Source organism: Dipodomys ordii, unplaced genomic scaffold, assembly GCF_000151885.1.
Source record: "Dipodomys ordii isolate 6190 unplaced genomic scaffold, Dord_2.0 Scaffold71, whole genome shotgun sequence".
In the NCBI taxonomy this organism is placed as follows: domain Eukaryota; kingdom Metazoa; phylum Chordata; class Mammalia; order Rodentia; family Heteromyidae; genus Dipodomys; species Dipodomys ordii.
The window spans coordinates 2,509,245-2,527,847 of record NW_012267287.1 but is presented as its reverse complement, the minus strand read 5'-3'; the positions used below and the strand labels follow the sequence as shown (position 1 = coordinate 2,527,847).

At 58.8% G+C, this 18,603-nt stretch overlaps 1 protein-coding gene across 1 annotated transcript in view; it reads left to right on the top strand.

The window, feature by feature from the left end:
* Trmt44 (tRNA methyltransferase 44 homolog (S. cerevisiae)) overlaps positions 1-11,523 on the top strand; it is a 31,628-nt gene extending 20,105 nt beyond the window's left edge. The window contains exons 5-11 of the mRNA XM_013023888.1: positions 994-1,101; positions 1,592-1,663; positions 3,117-3,223; positions 4,048-4,231; positions 5,478-5,910; positions 7,256-7,372; positions 10,888-11,523. Of these exons, the coding sequence (XP_012879342.1) occupies positions 994-1,101; positions 1,592-1,663; positions 3,117-3,223; positions 4,048-4,231; positions 5,478-5,910; positions 7,256-7,372; positions 10,888-11,078 (1,212 nt within the window). The 3' untranslated portion in view covers positions 11,079-11,523. The remainder of the gene's footprint in view (positions 1-993; positions 1,102-1,591; positions 1,664-3,116; positions 3,224-4,047; positions 4,232-5,477; positions 5,911-7,255; positions 7,373-10,887) is intronic.
* Positions 11,524-18,603: the final 7,080 nt, after the last annotated feature.

Below are 18,603 nucleotides of genomic sequence, written 5' to 3'. Positions count from 1 at the left end.
GCTGTCCCTCAGCTCTTCAGCTCAAAGCTAGCGCTCTACCACTTGAGCCACAGCGCCACTTCCGGCTTTTTTGTTTTTGCTTATGTGGTGCTGAGGAATCGAACCCAGGGCTTCAGGCATGCCAGGCAAGCGCTGTACCACTGAGCCACCTTCCCAGCCCGTGACCATTAATTTGTCAACTGGTGCTCAGAGAGGAACACTTGGTGGCTCTGGGGATGGAACCCAAGGCCCCATACCTGCTGGGCAAAAATAGGCTGTACCACCACACCAGTTCTGATCATGGTTTCCTGATCGGGAAGAAGCTTTGGTGCCCCCTAGGGTCCTGGCCATTTCAGACCAGTGCCCTGGTCACAGTCCATCAGCTGGGCCTAGAGACCCAGGGCCAGCTCATGTCTTGCCACACTACCCTGGAAGTGGGGTTTCTAACCCCAGCAGAGATTGGTGTCTCAGTTCTTCTTCTTTTTTCCTTGCAGGACTAGGGAGGAGCCCAGGGTCTTGAAAATTCTGGCTGGGGTACTACCACTGAACTACACCCCAACCTTTTGTTTTTTGTTCATTGGTTTTTTGTTTTTGTTTTTATGTCAGTCGTGGGGCTTGAACTCTGAGCCTGGGCACTGTCCTTGTGCTCTTCAGCTAAAGGCTAGCGCTCTACCACTTGAGCCACTGTGCCACTTCCAGTTTTCAGGTGGTTAATTGGAGTCTCGCAGATTTTCCTGCCCAGGCTGGCTTTGAACCATGATCCTCAGATCTCAGCCTCCTGAGTAGCTAGGATAACAGGCGTGAGCCACTGTCACCCGGCCAACCCTTTGTTTTTTATCTTTATTTTAAAACAGGGTCTTGGCAGGTTGTCCAGGCTATCAGAACTGTTGATTCTCCTGCCTTTGCCCTCCCAGTATCTGGGATTACTAGGGGGTCCTGCCGTGCCTGGCTAGAATTATTCTTGAATAGAATGACTTACTGGCTGGCTTTATTTTGTATTTCCTTTTTATTCAGGTCCTATGGGAAGAGGAAAGAGTGGAGCGGGGATTAACAGCGAAGCAGTCCTTTGTGGACCTGGGCTGTGGGAATGGCCTCTTGGTCCACATCCTGTGCAGCGAAGGGGTGAGCCAGACTCAGGACCTGTGCGGGAGGCTCTCAAGTCAGCACAGGTCCTGCTCCTCTTTCTGCTCTGGTCTGGACTCAGTGGGGATTTGTTCTCCTAGGGTCACCAGAGGACCAACATGGGATGGGAAATTTGGGAGCAGGGGAGTGGAGGCCTCTGGAGCTGAGATCTCCTCTGTGCTTGTGTGTCCTGAGACAGCCAGTGAGCCTGGCCTGGGCAGGGAAATGGGAGTGTCCTGGGCTTGACCTTCACCAAAGCTGTGGGGCTCTGTCCTTGCTAGTGTGCTCCCTTGACTCCCCTCCGTTAAGATTCACAGTGACCGCTGGCAGTGCAGGCCTCCACCAGGGTGCCCCGCACAGCATCTCAGAGTGCTGGGGACTGTGCGCTATCCTTCAGCGCCAGGGCCTCCTGCCCCACCTGTGCAGGACCTTGGCTTGCTCCTGCCGTGTGCCAGGCTTAACCTCTGATTTCTCAACCTGATTCCTATAGCATCCAGGCAGAGGGATTGATGTCCGAAGAAGGAAGATCTGGGACATGTATGGACCCCAAACTCGGCTAGAGGTACTGGCCTAGCCATTCCCTTGATTTCCACACAGGGGTCTGTCCCCTGGTGGGGACTGTTTAAACACATCACCTCTGGGTGGGTCAACTACACTGCTTACCAGGACTGCATTCATGTTCATCTGAGCTCTCTGTGCCTCTGACCGTATAAAATAGTATTTATCAAAACGAGTTCCAGGAAATGGAAACAAGGATAAAAGAGGACTAGAGGTATGGCTCAAGTGGTAAAGTGCCAGCCTGAACTGGAGGGCTAAGCAAGAGCACAAGGCCCTGAGTTCAAGTCAAGGAACCAGCAAGAAGAGCAGACAGACCAGGACAGATGGAGGGGCTTTATATTTTGCACAGCTGCTGGTTACAGGGAAGACAGGACCTGGCCTGCAACTGAGGCCCTGCCTCCTCCCCTGTGCCTATTGTGCAGGAGGGGAGGACAGGAAAGGGGGAGGGGGAGCCCCTGCTTTGGAGGGCCGTTCTGCAGGGGATGTCTCTTTGCCTCTTCTCGTAGGCCAGCTTGTTCAGACATTGAGCAGGTGGTGGCCCACAAGGTAGCATGTTGGCCTAGCTGCCCCCCTCCCATGGTGCTGTGGGTGTGGTGCCGCTGGAGGGTTTGCTTTAGGATCTCCATTTTCACAATTCAATGCCCAGGTGAGATGAGATCAAGACGGCTTAATTAACGCTAGTGAGAGAGAAGAGTGTAGTGGGCTGTGGCCTCAGCTACCCGTGGCCAGTACTGCCACACCAGCCTTACCCCAGCCTGGTCTGGAGCACCACGTGTGGGCGCTAGCCATTTCCTGTGCACATAGAAGTGAAGCTCGAGACGCCCCTGTCTCCTCTCAACCACTTACATTCTTTATTTGTTCTACACATGCACACGATGCAGTAAGATACGTACTGCTTCTAAAACCTCAGGCTTGAAGAGTGCCCGGGAGGCTCTGGGCCTGAGTGTGTGGACCGCAGATTCAGACTGGTTAGCAGAGTCAAGCTTGGAGTTTGGGTGTGGGGTCTGAGAGCAGAGTGGGAGGACTCACAAGGAGGAAGCACTCAGGGTGGGAGGACTCGGGTGGTTTCAAGTCCCCAGTTACTGTGTCATTGGATAAGACCCTGAAGTCCCAAGGAAAGCAGTTGGCATGGGTCCCTGAGCACCTAGGTGCTAGTTGTTTCCTGGAGGTTCCCAACAGCTGCTTTGGCCCTGGCAGGAGCCATCCACCCAGAAACTTCCTAGAGCCTGCATTTGGGCCCGCTGCCAGCGAGAACTCAGGTTCAGGTCCTGTCTATTTTTCCTAGTCCCTGCCTCCCTCCTCAGTGAAGAGAGAAACAGTGTGTGGTCTCAGCGACCCCGTAGCTCCGTTAGTGTTGGTGTTCTGTCACGACGGTGGGCATTCGCTTCCTTGGTCCCGGTGCCTTGGGCGGCTGTGGAGGCCATGGCCGTGCCGTCTCATTCTCTGCCTTTCTCCAGGAAGGTGCTATCACCCCTGATGACAAGACCCTCTTCCCTGGTGTTGACTGGCTGATTGGCAACCACTCAGACGAGCTCACGCCCTGGGTGCCCGTCATCGCAGCCAGGTGAGCGGCTGGCGGGGTGCTCCTGAAGGCTATCTAGGAGATGCAAAACGACGAGTATGATTCACCTCATATCTCTGTTGGCCAGCACTGAACATTTCTATCTAGTTTGGAAAGGTGTGTCTTTTTCTGAATGGTTTTTCTCTAATAGCAAAGGTTTGTCTTCAAGAGGGAAAATCTGTTAAGCACATAGGCACTGGGCGTCAACCTTGGTTTCTTCTAAGTGGAGGCTTGGTAGTGTCGGGTGGGTGTGTCCCTTGGGGGCTGGGCACTGTCAGCGATGCTGCAGGCCCCAGGAGCCCATTGCAAAGCTAAGAGGTGCCTTAGCACTTGTTACCCAGGCTCCTTCAGCCACGGGTCTTTTATTTATTTATTTTTATTTTTTGCCAGTCACGGTGCCTGAACTCTGGGCCTGGGCGCTGTCCCTCAGCATTTCAGCTTAAGGCTAGCACTCTACCACTTGAGCCACAGCACCACTTCCAGCCTTTTCTGCTTATGGAATTTCTGCTTATGGTGCTGAGGAATTGAACCCAGGGCCTCATGCATGCAAGGCAAGCGCTCTACCACTGAGCCGCCTTCCCAGCCCCAGCCACAGGTCTTTTAAAAGGTACTGGGGAAAGCCCAGGTCTCAGCTGACAATGGAGGGCCAGGAAGTTGTTTTGTTAATTAGACACATATTTTGCTGCAAACACACTGCTATGTGGATGTTAAAGTTCCCTTGGGGGAGGCTGTCAGTCGTGTTTTATATAAGCGGCATACTGGTCATTGGCACACTGGCCATGTTGGTGCTGACCGTGCTCAGCTCTGTCTCCTGCGTGCTGCTCTAGGTCCTCCTATGACTGCCGCTTCTTCGTCCTTCCCTGCTGCTTCTTTGACTTCGCTGGGAAATACTGCCGGAGGCAGAGCCAGAAGACACAGTACCGGGAGTACCTGGACTTCATCCAGGAGGTGGGGCTCTCGTGCGGCTTCCACGTCCAAGAGGACTGCCTCCGGATCCCGTCCACCAAGAGGGTGAGTCCTGGACAGCATTGCCTGGAGGGGTATGGCACCTGGGTGGAAGGGAGGACGTGTGGGACCAGGCGCAGAGAGCCACAGTGGACACAGGCCTGGAAAAGAAACCATGGACTCATCCAGGGACTGGTGTCCACACTTGTAATCCTAGCTACTCAGCAGCCTGAGATAGGAGGTTTACAGCCTGTCTGGGCAGAGAAGTCCATGAGACATATCTCCAGTTAACCACCAAAAAGCTAGAGTGGAGTAATGGCTCAAGTGGTAGAATGCCAGCCTTGAGCAAAAAAGTCTAGGGAGAGCTCAAGTCGTGGTGCTGGCCCAAAAAACCATGGACTCACTTGATCAGAGCTGCAGGGCTTGGTGTCGATGGCAGCGTGGTATGCGCATGCCTTGTACGTGATCTGAGCCGTGCCCAGGGCCGAAGGCAGGTGCTGCTCTGCTCTGCAGTGTAAGCCACAATGGAGCAGTGCAGCGGCTCAGAGGCTGTGGCTAGATCAGCCTTCCTGCTCTGTGGGCCATGCCAGGGAGGAGGAGCAGACCTGAGATGTCCCCCGAGGTTGCTGGGACAGTCTCCACCTTCCTGAGGCCCCTGCCAGGCTCCTAGGTATCTTTGTTCTGCCAGGTTGGCGTAAGGCCTCACCCTCTGCCTTGCAGAATGCTTCAGTAGTAGAAGGGTCTGCGCCTTGGGTCAGGGCAGACAGGAATGGAACATTTTTAGGGTGTAGGTGCTAAGCTCAGTAAGTGAATAGTTGGCAGGTTGTAAATCATTGATGGCACTTGCCTGGGCTGTTCACTGTTGTCCTTTTTTATTTTTAGCTGTCTCTCTGTGTGTTTTACTGGGGTTTGACCTCAAGGCCTACTTACTTGTCTGATATGCCACATCTCCAGCCTGCTTTTGGCTGGGATTCGTTTAGAGATGAAGGGTTACAGGGTTTACTGACTGGGCTGGCTTCAGTTGTGATCCTTTAGATCTCAGCCTTCTGCGAAGTCAGAATAGACACTTAGGTTTTTATTTTTAAATCACTTACTATGGTTTTAGGTTTTGAAGTTGGGACTTTGGTGTTAGGGATGTAGCTCAGTAGCAGAGCACTTAACTAACATGCACGAAGCCTAGGCTCTACCCCCAACACTGCAAAGAATTTTAGAAAGGATGTTTTTCATGACCAACTACTCCAGAGCAAGTGGAGAACTTTGAATTAACCCATGAGCCTACTCGAATCCCATTTTGCCCTCTTTTCAAGCACAGGTCTGTCTCATTGGGAAATCCAGAACTTACCCTGCCTCTGGAGAGGCCTGGATGGATGAGCAGAGGACCCGGTACATTCGTGGCCAGCAAGGCTGCCCAGCAAGCCCTCCTGGTGGCCAGCATTCCTCTCCTGCACCCCGAGTGGTTGGCAGCAGCCTCCAAGACGGTTCTAGAGCCTTGGGTGTGGGGGCCGAGGGTGAGGCTGAGGCCAGGCCCTCAGAGCGGGGAGCCGAAGACCCTGCCACTGCCGGCCGGCCCTGGCTACCTGGATTCCGCCCCAGAGAGAGAGCCCAGCGCCCAAGGAATTGTGCCACCCTCCCTCCAGGCTTTGCTGACCAGGTGGTTTTGCAAGTGGCAGAGTTGCTGTTAGGTGGAAAGAAGCTGAACCCAATGGGTTCTCAAGAAGGAAGTGTGAAGGCCTGGAACAGCGGAGGTGGGTCGTGGCCCTCCCCTGCCCAGGCCTGTACACGCCACAGCTTCACTCCCGACCTCCTGGTAGCTAAATAGACCTGGGGTAGAGTGAATGTGCCATCTGCAAGCACGCTGTTCACAGCTGTCTTTATAGTCCTGTTAGCATAGAGGACTGGGGGTGACCTTTGACCCTTAACCTTACAGAGATATCAGGGTCAACCACGAAGGCTCATTTCAAATCTAGAAATCACACAGCCAGAAAACTGGTCACCAGATGCTAGAAAGATGCACTATCCCCTTGAATACAAATTTGATACTTTAATTCAGCTGCAAACCCTCCCACCCCACCCCCTCGAATTCCAGTGGCTTTCCAGAAAAGCAGGGCCAGAGGGAACCCCAGGGCAGTTGTAAAGATTCCAGTTGGAAACCTCCAGAAGGCTCCCTTGGCCGCCAGAGGGCGGTGTGGGCCCCCTGCCTGTTTCCAGAGTGTGAGCTGTTCTGGAGCCCAGGTCCCCCACCTCTACCTCTTTGCTCCTCCCTGGCACAGGAGTCAGTGGAGCGGTAACACCTTCCTCCCCGTGCCATGTCACCCTGCCCAGTGACTGGCGGGTCCGTGTCCCCTCCATCTCTGTCATCTCCCTGCACGTGGAACGTGTAGCTCAGGACCTCCAGTCGCGTGTTCTCCAGTCGCGTGTCTGCTCAGGAGTCCAGGCCTGAGCACCCCGGGGTCCTGTGGCTGGCAGGCATGTCACTGATGCCTGTCACTGGGGGCTGAGCCACCCCCAGGCTTTGGGGGTCCCTAGGTAGCAGGCAGAGCCACCCCCAGACTTTGGGGATCTTTGAGGAGGAGGCTGAGCCAACCCCAGGCTTGGGCTGCCAGGTGGAGCTGCAGGAGCCAGGTGGGTTAAAAGTCAGGAACAGCAAGCATGGGGACTGGAAGGTAGTGAAGAGTTGACTCCACCAAGAGGAAGTCAAGGCCACTAGAAGAATGTGCAGGACCTGGAAACCGTTGTCCGTCTCAGGGTCCCAGGCTGCCGGTGTCTGTGTGTCCCCCCCCCCACACACACACACACACACGTTCTCCCCTCAGGCAGTTGGAGTGTGACTTTGAAGCAGTGGAGACCCTCTCCTGGGCGGTGCCTGAGGCATTGTGACCTCCTCCTCCTTTAGACAGTTTGTCAGGGGGAGGCGGGCTTATCTGGGCGGTGGCTGCCTGGGAGGCTTGTGTAACTCCCTGGCTGCCACCGAGCTCTGTCAGGTGTGGATTCCTTGAGAAGTTACCGACAGGGTTTCCTTGAGGACCTCTGGTCCTGCTGCACACATCACGGTGTGTAATCCCTTCTTTGGGCACGCCCACTTTCCAACAGAGAGCCTCTCCTTGGCAGAAGTGGCCGGGGAGCTGGACAGGGCGACCCTGCGGAGGCTGAAGCGGGAGTGCGGAGGCCTGCAGACGCTGCTCAGAAACAGCCACCAGGTGTTTGAAGGTGAGCGCGGGACGGCCGCCCTCCTGCAGGGGCCCAGAGCGCTGCTGGAGGGATCGTGGCGGAGCCTGCAACGTTCTGCCGTGGCGGCCGGGGTGGGCCGAGGCTGCCCTTCCTTCCTGGACTTGCCACGGCCTCTGGTGCAGAGGCTGCTGTCCTGCTGCCATCAGAAAGTCATGTGGCGGGGGGGGGGGGCGGGGGGCATGCTGCGCCTTTGGACACCCGCAGGATCCAAGTGCAGGGCCAGCAGGACGGGGGGTGCTTCCACAGTCTGAGCTGGGTTTCTAGGTGGGTGTGGGACCGGGTGTGCTCTGAGGCTGGTACTTTGGTGTGCACGGGGGGTTCACAGATTTCCACACTCACATGCGTGTGTAGGAATAGGGTGGGAAGAACCAGAGATGCTGGGGGTGGGCCAAGTGGCCCAGCAGGGTGGGAAGGAGCAGCCTCCACGTCCCCGCCCTGGGTCTGCTGCACTCTGGCTCAGGTTCCCATTTGCCCCTCTGCCCCACCTCCTGGCTCTGTGGTTGTAGGCAGTAGGAGGAAGCTGCCCGCGGCCTGCACCAGCTTCTCCTCCATGTCTGTCCCGAGGTGGACCCAGCCTTCTGCGTGCAGGACCGAGGGATGCGCGAGCCCACAGCCTGGTGCTGAGGCCCAGAGAGGAGGTTGGGCAGCAGCCTGGGAGCTCATTCAGGGACAGGTCGCTGCCAGAGGCACTGCTGTTTGTGCCTCTGCCCATGGCCCTAGACCGGAACTGGAGAGGCCACCACGATTCTGTGTGCAAAGCATGTGCATGCACTGCCGTGTGTCCCTCCCAACACAGTGTACACGAGCTGCTGTCTGGGTGTGAGCACAGGTTGCGTGTGTGCACGCACCTCTGAAGACCTGCACACTGCCTTGGGCAGGCCGGGTGCCATTGGCAGCTGAACTAGGTTCCTGGTAGCAGCTGCCACTTGGGTGGGTGCTGCTGGTGCTGGGGGTGGGCAGGCTGTGGAGCAGGCCGGAGCTGGGGGGTGGGGAGGTGGGGGTGGAAGAAGACCCAAGGCGACCCTCAGGAAGAAGTCGCTGGTGGTGCTGGGGGGTGGGCAGGCTGGGGAGCAGGCCGGAGCTGGGGGGTGGGGAGGTGGGGGTGGAAGAAGACCCAAGGCGACCCTCAGGAAGAAGCTGCTGGAACCGAGTCTGTGGCCCAGCCAAGCTAGGCAGCAGTTCTTGGAATCTGCACTTCCTTCCACAAAGCTTCAACCCATGAAAGCACTGCAGCCCCAGGGGCCGCTGGGCCCTGCTTCCCAGCACATTTCCTTTGAATTCGTGAAGGAGTAACTTCTTTCCTTGCTTTGGGTGGGCGGGGACATGGTTAGTGTTGGAATGGCTTCTGTGTGGGAGGCAGCACAGAACTTTCCTTCTAAGAGTCCAGCAAAAATATGGAACAGCACTGGCCTCCCTCTGGGAGGCAGCTCTGGCTTTTTGCTTAATGGGGTTTGTTTTGCCAGTCCTGGGGTTTGGGCACTGTCCCTGAGCTGCTGCTGCTCAAGGTGAGCGCTCTACCGCTTGAGCTGCAGTGCCACTTCTGGCTTTTTTTGAGTGGTTTATTGGAGGTAAGAGTCTCACAGAGTTTCCTGCTTGGGCTGGCTTTGAACCTCAGTCCTCAGATCTCAGCCTCCTGAGTAGGATTACAGGCATGAGCTACAGTGTGGCTGGTGGTAAGCAGTGTGTGGTGTGGGCCGTGAGTGCTGACCCGGTTGCGTGCCTCTGGGGCCTGGGCTGAGGGCAGCTGTCCTGGGGAGGCAGGGACTCCTGTCCCAGTGCTGGCCGGCTCTGGACGCAGGACTCACCCCCCTCCTGCCCCACCTGGAAGATGTGGACACAACTCCGGGGGTGGGGGAGGTGTCCAGGGCTTCCGGCCTTGGGGTCCCACTGCCGGTGCCCCTGTGCCGCAGTGCCCGGGGCCCTCTTTATCCACACAACTCTGCTCTGAGCGGGGCAGGAGGCCTGAGCCAGCCCCGCCTCGTGCTGGCACCGCAGTGGGAGCGGGAGGTCAGACACAAGTGAGCGCAAGAAGCGGCAAAGTGGAGGGCACGCTTCTCAAGGAGAGCCTGGTGGCGGCCTGTGCTCCTGGGGCAGCCCCTGTGGCGCCGGCACGCCCTGCCCCGGATGGGGTCTAGGGCAGGAGCCCAGCAGTGCTGGCAGCCTGGGCGGCCTCTGTGGGGTTCCCAGTGTCCTTAGAAATCCCCGAGCCAGGGCTGGGAAGGTGGCTCAGTGGTAGAGCATTTGCCTTGCATGCTTGAGGCCCTGGGTTCGATTCCTCAGCACCACATAAGCAAAAAGAAAAAAGCCGGAAGTGGTGCTGTGGCTCAGGTGGTAGAGCGCTAGCCTTGAGCTGAAGAGCTGAGGGACAGCGCCCAGGCCCAGAGTTCAGGCCCCACGACCGGACCCAAAAAAAAGAAATCCCCGAGCCAGCAGGGTGGGGTCTTGGGTGGAAGCCCCCCGGAGGGTGGCTGCCAGCAGAGCGGCCTCTGGGCGGGGGTGAGAGGGTGCTTGCCACATAGGGTCCCGTGCCCACAGTGGCCAGCCTGTGTCCTGTGTCCCCAGAGCGGCAGGTCAGGAAGCAGGCTGTGCTGGCGTCCCCGGGGGAAGCCCAGGCCTGTGGTTTCCAGGGCCAAATATTTACTGTCAGCCACCTTTGCCCACGGGCCTGCTGCCTCCCCCCCCTTGCAGGGGCACGGGAGTGGGTGAGGGCGGGCGGCTCAGAGGTGCCTTTATTCCTCCCCGCCGCGCTGTCTGCAGGCAGCCCTGTGGCTGCCAGGGGAAGCAGGAAGGATCCGGCCTCTTTGGCCAGGTTTCCCGAGGCCCCGCTGTGCTCTGAGGATCAGAGAGCCGGGAGGAAGCCCTGGACTGCTCCTGACTCTGGTCATCCCGTGCTTTGATCCCCTTCCCTCCTCTCAGGGGACAGGCAGCCTGTGTGGGCCTCCCTCCTGGGCACCCCTCCCACACATACACACACCCTGCTTTGAGGTCAGCCTCAGCCACAACAGCCTCTCTGGCACCAGCCCACCCATCGCTGATTCTGCCAGCAGCCTGCCTGTCTGTCACTGGTTTTGCAGATGTCCTTCTTGGGGTGTCTGCCTCGGGTCCTGAGGGCTGTTGGTGGATGGGTGCATGGACCAAGTGTGTGGGGGTTGGGGCATGGGAGGCAGCCCAGCCTGCCTGGCACCTGCCTGTGAAGTGCCCTTGAAGACCAGCCACCCAGCACCTGCTTTCCTGCGTGAGGGCCCAGCCATGCTGGTCCCCCAGGCCCGGTGGGGCGCCCAGCCTCCCTGCCTCCTACAGGTCAGCTTGCCCTGGCCCCCAGTAGCCTCCTGCCTGATGACCTGCCTCACTCACCAGGATCGGGACTGGGGTCTCCACAGAGCCAGGTCCTGCATCGTGCCCCAGGGGTTCCTGTGTGGTGGGGGCTTAGGACCGGGCACTGGTGACTTTCTGGGCTAAAGATGTGGCTGTGTCTTCTTTGTTCCAAACCTCAGTTCTGCACGGGCAAGTTCGCATTCGAGACTGGAGACGAGAGCCGCAGAGGGAGAGGCGGCAGGGGGCCTTCAAGACCCGCCTGTGTTGGTTCTTCACTCACCACCCGGATGGCTGTGTGCTGCCCGCTGCCAGCTGCCCATTTGCCCATGGGCCTGGGGAGCTGCGGCCGGCCCAGGGAGGCCGGGCCTAGAGGCTGTGCTCCTGGCTGGCCGCTCCTTGGCTCCTGCTTCCTCTGAATTCCTGATACACAGCCAGAAGCCAGAGGCACTCCCCAACTTGGGACACCCCGGGTTGCTGGGCTTGTTATATTCACAGCCCGGTCTCCGTGGGGCTGCCTCCTGTCGGCCAGCGTGTTTGCAGCACATCTCCTCGGCGGCCCTGTGGAGACCAGGGCAGCACAAGCTGCAGGCTGGGCTGCCCAGGCTTCTTCTTGGCAAAGGTGCTGTGAGGATCAAGGAGTGCAGAGAAGGTGCCCGGGCGCCTGCTGGCATCGGACTGGACGCTGCCACCTTGTCTCCCCTCCCCTTCTCCAGAAGGCCTCCCAGAAATGGCGTTTCCACCTTAAATGGTTTTGTCATTTGTTTGGTTCTTGGTGCTCCTAGGATTTGGACTCTGCCTGCAGGAGTGCTCCACACGGAGCCGTGCCCGTAGCCCCCACGCGGCGCCCGAGCCCCCTCCCCTCCCCCCCCCAGCATGGCCTCACGCGTGCTCCGGCCAGGCCGCCCTCTCCGAGCTGTGAGGAGGCCAGGGGTGTCCCCCAGTACCTGCTGGCCCCCCATGAGCAGCAGGGACGGGGCAGAAGGTTCCTCGGCTCCCTCCCTCCCCAGCCCGCATGCCTGCTGCTGCGCCCCCTGTGTCTTTGGCTGCTCGGTCAGCAAGGCAGGAGCCTCGGCCGCCGCCCACACTGACAGGAGGCAGGAGCCGGCTCTGCGCCCACCCATGCCCTGGCCCGGACCCACTGGGCTCTGCGCCCGCCTGTGCCCTGGCCCGGACCCACTCCACTCCGTTGCTCATTTGACCCGATTTGTCTTTAGTTCTGGATGGTTGCTGGGTGCTGGAATCCTGGAGTGACCCGCGCCTGCCCCCCACCCCACCCCTTGGCCCAGGCTCTTTCTGTGGGTGGCTGGCCAAGTGCTGCGTGTGCACTTCCCAAGCCAAGGGAGCGCAGGCTGGGAAGGCGGCGGCCGCTCAGCAAGGCTCGGCCTCTGGCTGGGAGCACAAGCAGAGGTTCGGGTCTGAGCAGTTGCTTGGCTAGCCAGGGCAGTGGGGCCGGGCCACTGTCCACACCCACGAGTGTTGGGCTGCGGTTGGGAGTCGGGTGGGATGGGTCACACTCCACAAAGCCTCTGCAGAACTGTCGAGGCCGGGCTGCCCCGGGGGCGTCATTCTGCCTGGAGACAAGGCTCTCGCGTGGAGTCCATGTGGTGATGGTCGCAGAGTTGTTGGGTGGTCCCCCCTGAATGGGAGTGGGGACCATGCTGCATCCAGCCTGGTCCTTGGGGCTGGCAGGCCCCTCCCAGTGCCAGGGGGCCGGAGTGCCTTCCCTGGACCAGACTGGGGCTGCGTCCTTCCAGGGGGAGAAGCTGGCCTAGCCCAGGCCCATGGCCTCTCCCCGCGTTCTTCCGGCGCCCGACCTCGGGTGAGGGGAAAGACCCTGCAGCCGGCAGCCGTAGGAGCTGCTGCTTCGCCCCTGCCCTCCGCAGGTCCTTCAGCCGGCACTGCAGCCCCAGGGGGCTGCAAGGCCCCCGGAGGTTCAGCCGAACCCCGGCTCAGCGCGGAGGATTGAGGCGCAAAGTCCTGCGATGTGCGTGAGGGCTGGGACACACGTCTGACCTTGTGGGGTCCCCTGAGCCACGCCACCTGGGCACAAAACGGCCTGAGTCGGACAGGCCCGCGGTGGCTCTTTCTCCCCACAGACGAGCTGAGGGAATCCCATCCAAAGGTTGGAGCCCCACCTCCCAGCTGCTCCAGGGAGCCCCTCCTGCTTTCCCAGTGACCAGAGAGATTTGTGGGCATGAGCCCTGGGAGAGGGAGGGGCCATGCGGGAGGAAGATGCATCTCAAAGGAGGCTCAAAGGAATTTGCTGAGCAGGAAATAATTTCTGGAAAGTTCAATTTTGTGGAATCCCAAATATCCACACCACGAGGACGAGATGTGTGCCTTAGAGGCCTCAGACTGGCTGGCCAGACTTCTGCTTTCCCACAAGGCCGCTGGCCCCAGTGCAGGGGCAGAGGGGTAGCGGGGCCCTGCCTGAGGCTCTTAGCAGGTCAGCAGTGGGGAGACAGCCCAGCCAAGGCTTTCCTTTTTTTCTTTTTGGTCAGTCCTGGGGCTTGAACTCTGGGCCTGGGCGCTGTCCCTCAGCTCTTCAGCTCAAGGCAAGCACTCTACCACTTGAGCCACAGTACCACTTTCAGTTTTCTGGTGGTTCATTGGAGATGAGAGTCTCACAGAATTGCTGCCCGGGTTGGCTTTGAACCGTGATCCTCAGATCTCATCCTCCTGAGTATTTAGGATTACAGGCATGAGCCACTGGCGCCTGGCTCCGATCCAAGTCGAAGTGGAGGGTGTTCGTGACGGGGCTCTCCCCGCAGACACTGGCACCTGCCAGGTTCTTCCGATGGCCAGGGATGCAGGCAACGGGCAGGCCAGCCCAGTGGGCACTGCCTAGTGCTCTGCGTGCCCAAGAACCACAGTCCCATGCCCGTTTCCCTGATGACTGATGCTAACCTTCCCGTATGCTAATCAGCCACATGCATTTTTTTTTTGAGAAATGACTAACCAGATGATCATTGTAAAGTCAAATTATGTTTTTATTTTGAGTTGAAAGGTTATTTATATTTGTACTCTGGGAGTCAGACCTATAGCCTATGGTATGCAGCATTTTCCCACATTCACTGTGTTGCCTGTTCACATTTTGTTTTAAATTATTGTAGGGTGCTGGGTGCTGTGGCTCAAGCTGTAATCCTAGCTACTCAGGAGGCTGAGATCGGAGGATTGAGGTTAGAAGCCAGCCTGGGTAGAAAAGTCCTTGTGAGACTCTTACTCCAATAAAACACTCTTTTGAGTGTTTTGGAAGTGGTGCTGTGCTGCAAAGTAGTAGGGCACTAACCTTGAACATAAAAGGCTCGGGGACAGCGCTTGGGCCCTGAGTTCAAGCCCCACAACCAACAAAAATCTATAGCACGTTTTAATTTCTTTGGAGTCCAATTTTTCAGTGTTTTCCTTATGTTACTTTGGATTTCATGGTTGGGAAATTTGCCATATCTGAGGTCACCAACATTCATTCTTAATGCTTCTAAGTTGTTTCCGTTTTAGACCTCTAGTTAGTTTTTGTATATGCTGTGAGGTAGGAATGTGAGCTGCTTTTCTGCGCGTTGCTCCATTCCTCTTTGTTTAAAACAGTCCTTCCCCTTGAGCCATGAGGGTGCCCTGAGCCTGGCCTTCTCAGAAGCTAGGATTATAGTGTGAGCCGCCTGTGCCCAGCCTTTTTTTCTTGTTTAATAATATATTCTTGAATTTCTATCAGAGAATTCCTGCATCTGCATCGTCTTGGCATGGGTGGCAGCTACCTGCCTTCCCCTTGTAGCCTGAGATTTTCCTGGTGCTTAGGGGTTCAGGTAATTTGGGATTACATCCTGAGTGTGTAGAATATGGTGCTCCAGGGTTTAGTTCAGCAGGGGATGGGCCCAGCCTTGTGTGGGGGGTTCAGCTGCAGTTCTGTGTTCAGCCTTTGCTGTGGCCAAGATGACATCCATCTTCTGCAAAAGGCCATCATCTGCCAAGGCTCAGCACAGAGGCCAGGGTGGTTTGGGGGCCTGTGGGGCCGAGGCGCCTGCAGGAGCTCATGATACAACCTTTGCACCTTACCCCGTGCCTGAGGGGCCCCAGGCACAGCTGGTGGGTGGCCAGTGTGGACAGAAGAGCCTGCTTGGGGCAGCCAGCACCAGTGGAGCCAGACGGCCCCTGGCCCGTGGCCAGGGCTCCAAGGTACTGGGTGTAGTCACACCCCACTGGGCTGCTGGCAGGAGCCCAGGGCTCTCAGGAAAGGCCGAGCCCCTTGGGATGAGCAGGTGTCTTCATGGTCTCCACCTCCAACGGTGCGGAGGGATCTTACAAAGATTTTGACCTCGCCGCTCCCTGGCTGCTCAGAGTGAGGCTCGGGGCTGTTGCTGCAGTCTTTTAAGGAACCCCCTGGCCGCCAGCCCCTTCCTCTTCCTCTTCCTCTCCTCATCCAGCCAGCCCTAGGCCTGGCCCACCTCTGACCACCTGTAGGCCTTGGAGGACGTTCTAATCCTCAGCTGTCCTGTATTTAAAATGGAGGTAGTAATATCTGCCTCATGGGCTTGGAGAGAGGACTGAACAGGGGAATACGGGCAAAGGCTTTGCATGGAAACCTGGGCACACAAGAGCTTATTCCATGTATATATCCTCTTAATTACCACCACAATCCACATCCCCATTACCAACACCATCACCACCACTACCACCGCCGTCACTACTACCACCATCATTATCATCACTGCCGCCGCCACCATTACCAGCACCAGCACCAAACTACTATGATTACCACCACTGTTTCCACCACCCAATACCAATATAAACACTGTCACCAAACTACTATGATCACCACCACCATTTCCACCACCCAATACCAATATCAACACTGTCCCCACCGCCAACATCACCACTGTTAGCATTGCTTCTACTACATCACCACCGCCAGATGCCAGTACCATCCATGATGATTCATTGTGTCGTTGGCACCACCATTACCATCGTCACGCCCCTAACTGCCTCCCTCCTGTTCAGCTGCTCATCTGCACCATCTCAGCGCTCCTTTGTCCTCTGAGTTCACGCTGTTTGGGGGTTGGCTTCTGCTTTGTTTCCCGACTCCACGAGAGCTGACCCCGCGAGGGCTGGGTTCACCCCATACCCCAGAGATCCAACTGTCCAGCCTGGGCCAGCCTAGGCCTGTGCAGGGAGCTTCTCCCCGTGGGCTCACTGCAGGCGTGGGCCGAGCAGGGCCCCGGCTCTAGTAGGCACCTGCTGTGTGCTTAGGCTCAGTTGCTTCCGCTTGTTTTATCCTCCAAGGACCCTAGGAAGATAACCCTGTGCTACTGCAGATGCGGGATCCGGTTTAGGGACATGATGATGCATCCAAGGTCCTGCGGTGACCAGCATCCGAGCCAGGGCCGCTGGCTCTGCCACACGCTGGCTGCCCAGGTTGGCACTGTGTCTGCAGCAGCCCCGAGTGGAGGACCTGGCCTGGGTAACTGATCCTGACTTGCTGTCGGTCCACCTCTTCCCCTGGCATGACCCCCCCCCCCAGCAGTGCTGACCTGCCTCCTCCTGGGACAGCTCCCTGGATACATGAGCAAAAGTTTCAGAGTTGGGGGGGGGCAGCAGCCACTGGAATAGAAACAATGAGCGGCTTTGTGGGGAGCCAGCAGCTGGAATTTGAGCTCTTTCCTGGATACTTGCAAATAGAGCCCCACTCTGGCCCCCGCCCAGGGGTGGCGTGGGGGTGAGGAGGCACTAGGGAAATGTCGAGCGCGTCCCTGCAGCCAGGGAACTTCACCTTGTCCTTGTCCTGCCAAAATGGCCACCAAAGGACTTGGGAGAGCCCCATGGGGGGCTACATTTGGGAGTGGAGGGAGGGGGGCAGGGCTCCGGGAGCTGCGCTGGCCCTGAAGGTGTTTAACATCTCTCCTGTTCTCTCTCCCCTCCCTCTCCCTCTCTTGACTTCACTTTTCCATCCTCCTCTTCCTCCTTCCCTCATTCTCCCGACCCTGGCTCCTCTTCAGCCCTTTCAGTTCACCCAGAGTCTATCCAGCCCCCAGCCCGGGGCATAGCGGGCTCCACACCCCGCTGCTCTTCCTCCCCAGCTCCGCTCCGGGAGGGCTGCTGCTGCTCTGTCCTCAGCCACCCTCCTGTGGCCACAAGCCCCTGCGTCACCGCGGTCCTGGCAGTGCAGGCCCGCGGGGAGAGGCCGAGGGGCACTGCACCCCACCTGCTGGCTTGGGTGCCCACTGCGCAGGAGCCCAGGGCTGAGGCGATCCTCACAGGGACCTGCTTGGGCGAGAGCAGAGGGGAGCAGCCCTCCCCACCGCCCCGCTTCCCCGCCTGGGGCGAGAGTGCTGCGGGAATCATGCGATCAGCACCCTGGACAGAGCTGCGGCCACGTCCCCAGGTCCTGGCCTCCAGGCTCTGCCCTGGCAGTCAAGGTCTGCGCCTTTGCTCTGGGCGCTGCTGGGTTCTGGAAACAGCAGGTGCGCCGGCCCTGCCTCTGAGACCTCCCAGGGAGGAGCGGCAGCCGGGGCGGAGGTCATGCTGTCCCGGGGCCAGCTTCCTGGGGCTCACAAGACCAGAAGGGCACCTCCGTACAGCAGACAGGTGCAGCCGTGGTGGGAGCCACGCCTCCCCTCCCCAGCCAGCAGTGTACCCAATACATGTTTGCACAGGGGCTCGTGTGTGTGTGTGTGTGTGTGTGTGTGTGTGTGTGCGTGTGCCTGCCCTGCTGAGTGCAGGACTTCATGGGCTCGTACACACCGGCCCGGCTTCAGTTGACGCTGTAAATGAGTAGGAGTGACAGCAGCAATGCCGTGGGTTTGTGGGTGTCACCTTCCGAGTGAATGTGTGTGTCTGGTGTTTGTGTGTGTGTCTGTGTGAACAAGAGGAGAGCCCCCACAGAGCTGGGATGGCCGGCCTGGCGTGGGCTGAGGAAGGCCGCCCGCCTCCTGTGCTGCCCCCTCCCCAGACCCTCGGGAGGCCCTCCCTGCTGGAGCACGCACGGGGTAACTCATTCAACCTTTGCTGAGCCTCTGGTGTGGGGGCCCGGCCTGGCCCTGCTCTGGCGGAGGGCGTTGGCTCACACCACGCGAGTGGGTGAGAGCTGGGTGTGTTCTGGGCACACACACATCACGCCCAGGAGCCAGACGGGACCTGATGGCCCGGGCCTCGCCCGCGAGGAGTGATGTGTCGAGAAGCAGGTCCCCCAGGAGGCTGCCCGCCAAATCAATGGCCCTGCCGTTGTCTGACCCCAAGCCCACCCTTTCCTGTCATCAGACGGTGCGCAGTGGCTCCGTTTGCCTGGCTGCTGGGGAGGGGACAGGGTAGCCATCAGTGCCCCAGCACCTGCCATGTTGGTGGGAGCCTGGGTGGTCTCCAAACTCGTGAGTGGTCAGTCGCTGAGTGGCGGCGGTCCTTCTGGGTGGGGCTGGGCATTCTGGAACAGGTTAACTGTGTGGGGTGACATCTGGATGGGAGGAGGAGTCCTGGCCTGTGGAGGCCCATGACCTCTAACCCCTTCCAGGTCAGAGGGCACACTCCTGACAGCTGTTTTATTGTGGCATGGAGGGCCCCACCTCAGGCTGTCCACACTTCTGTGCAGAACATGGAGCCCTGAGTCTGCCCACCTGCCCACCCCTCCCTACTGGCTCCTCCCACTGGAGCCCAGCCCCTCCCCTCCCTGCCGGCTCCTCCCACTGGAGCCAGGCCCCGCCCCTCCCCGCTGGCTCCTCCCACAGGAGTCCAGTCCCTCCCCTCCCTGCTGGCTCCGCCCACCAGAGCCCAGCCCCACCAGAGCCCAGCCCCTCCCCTCCCTGCTGCTCCTCCCACCAAAGCCCAGTCCCTCCCCTCCCTGCTGGCTCCGCCCACCAGAGCCCAGCCCCTCCCCTCCCTGCTGCTCCGCCCACCGGAGCCCAGCTCCTCCCCTC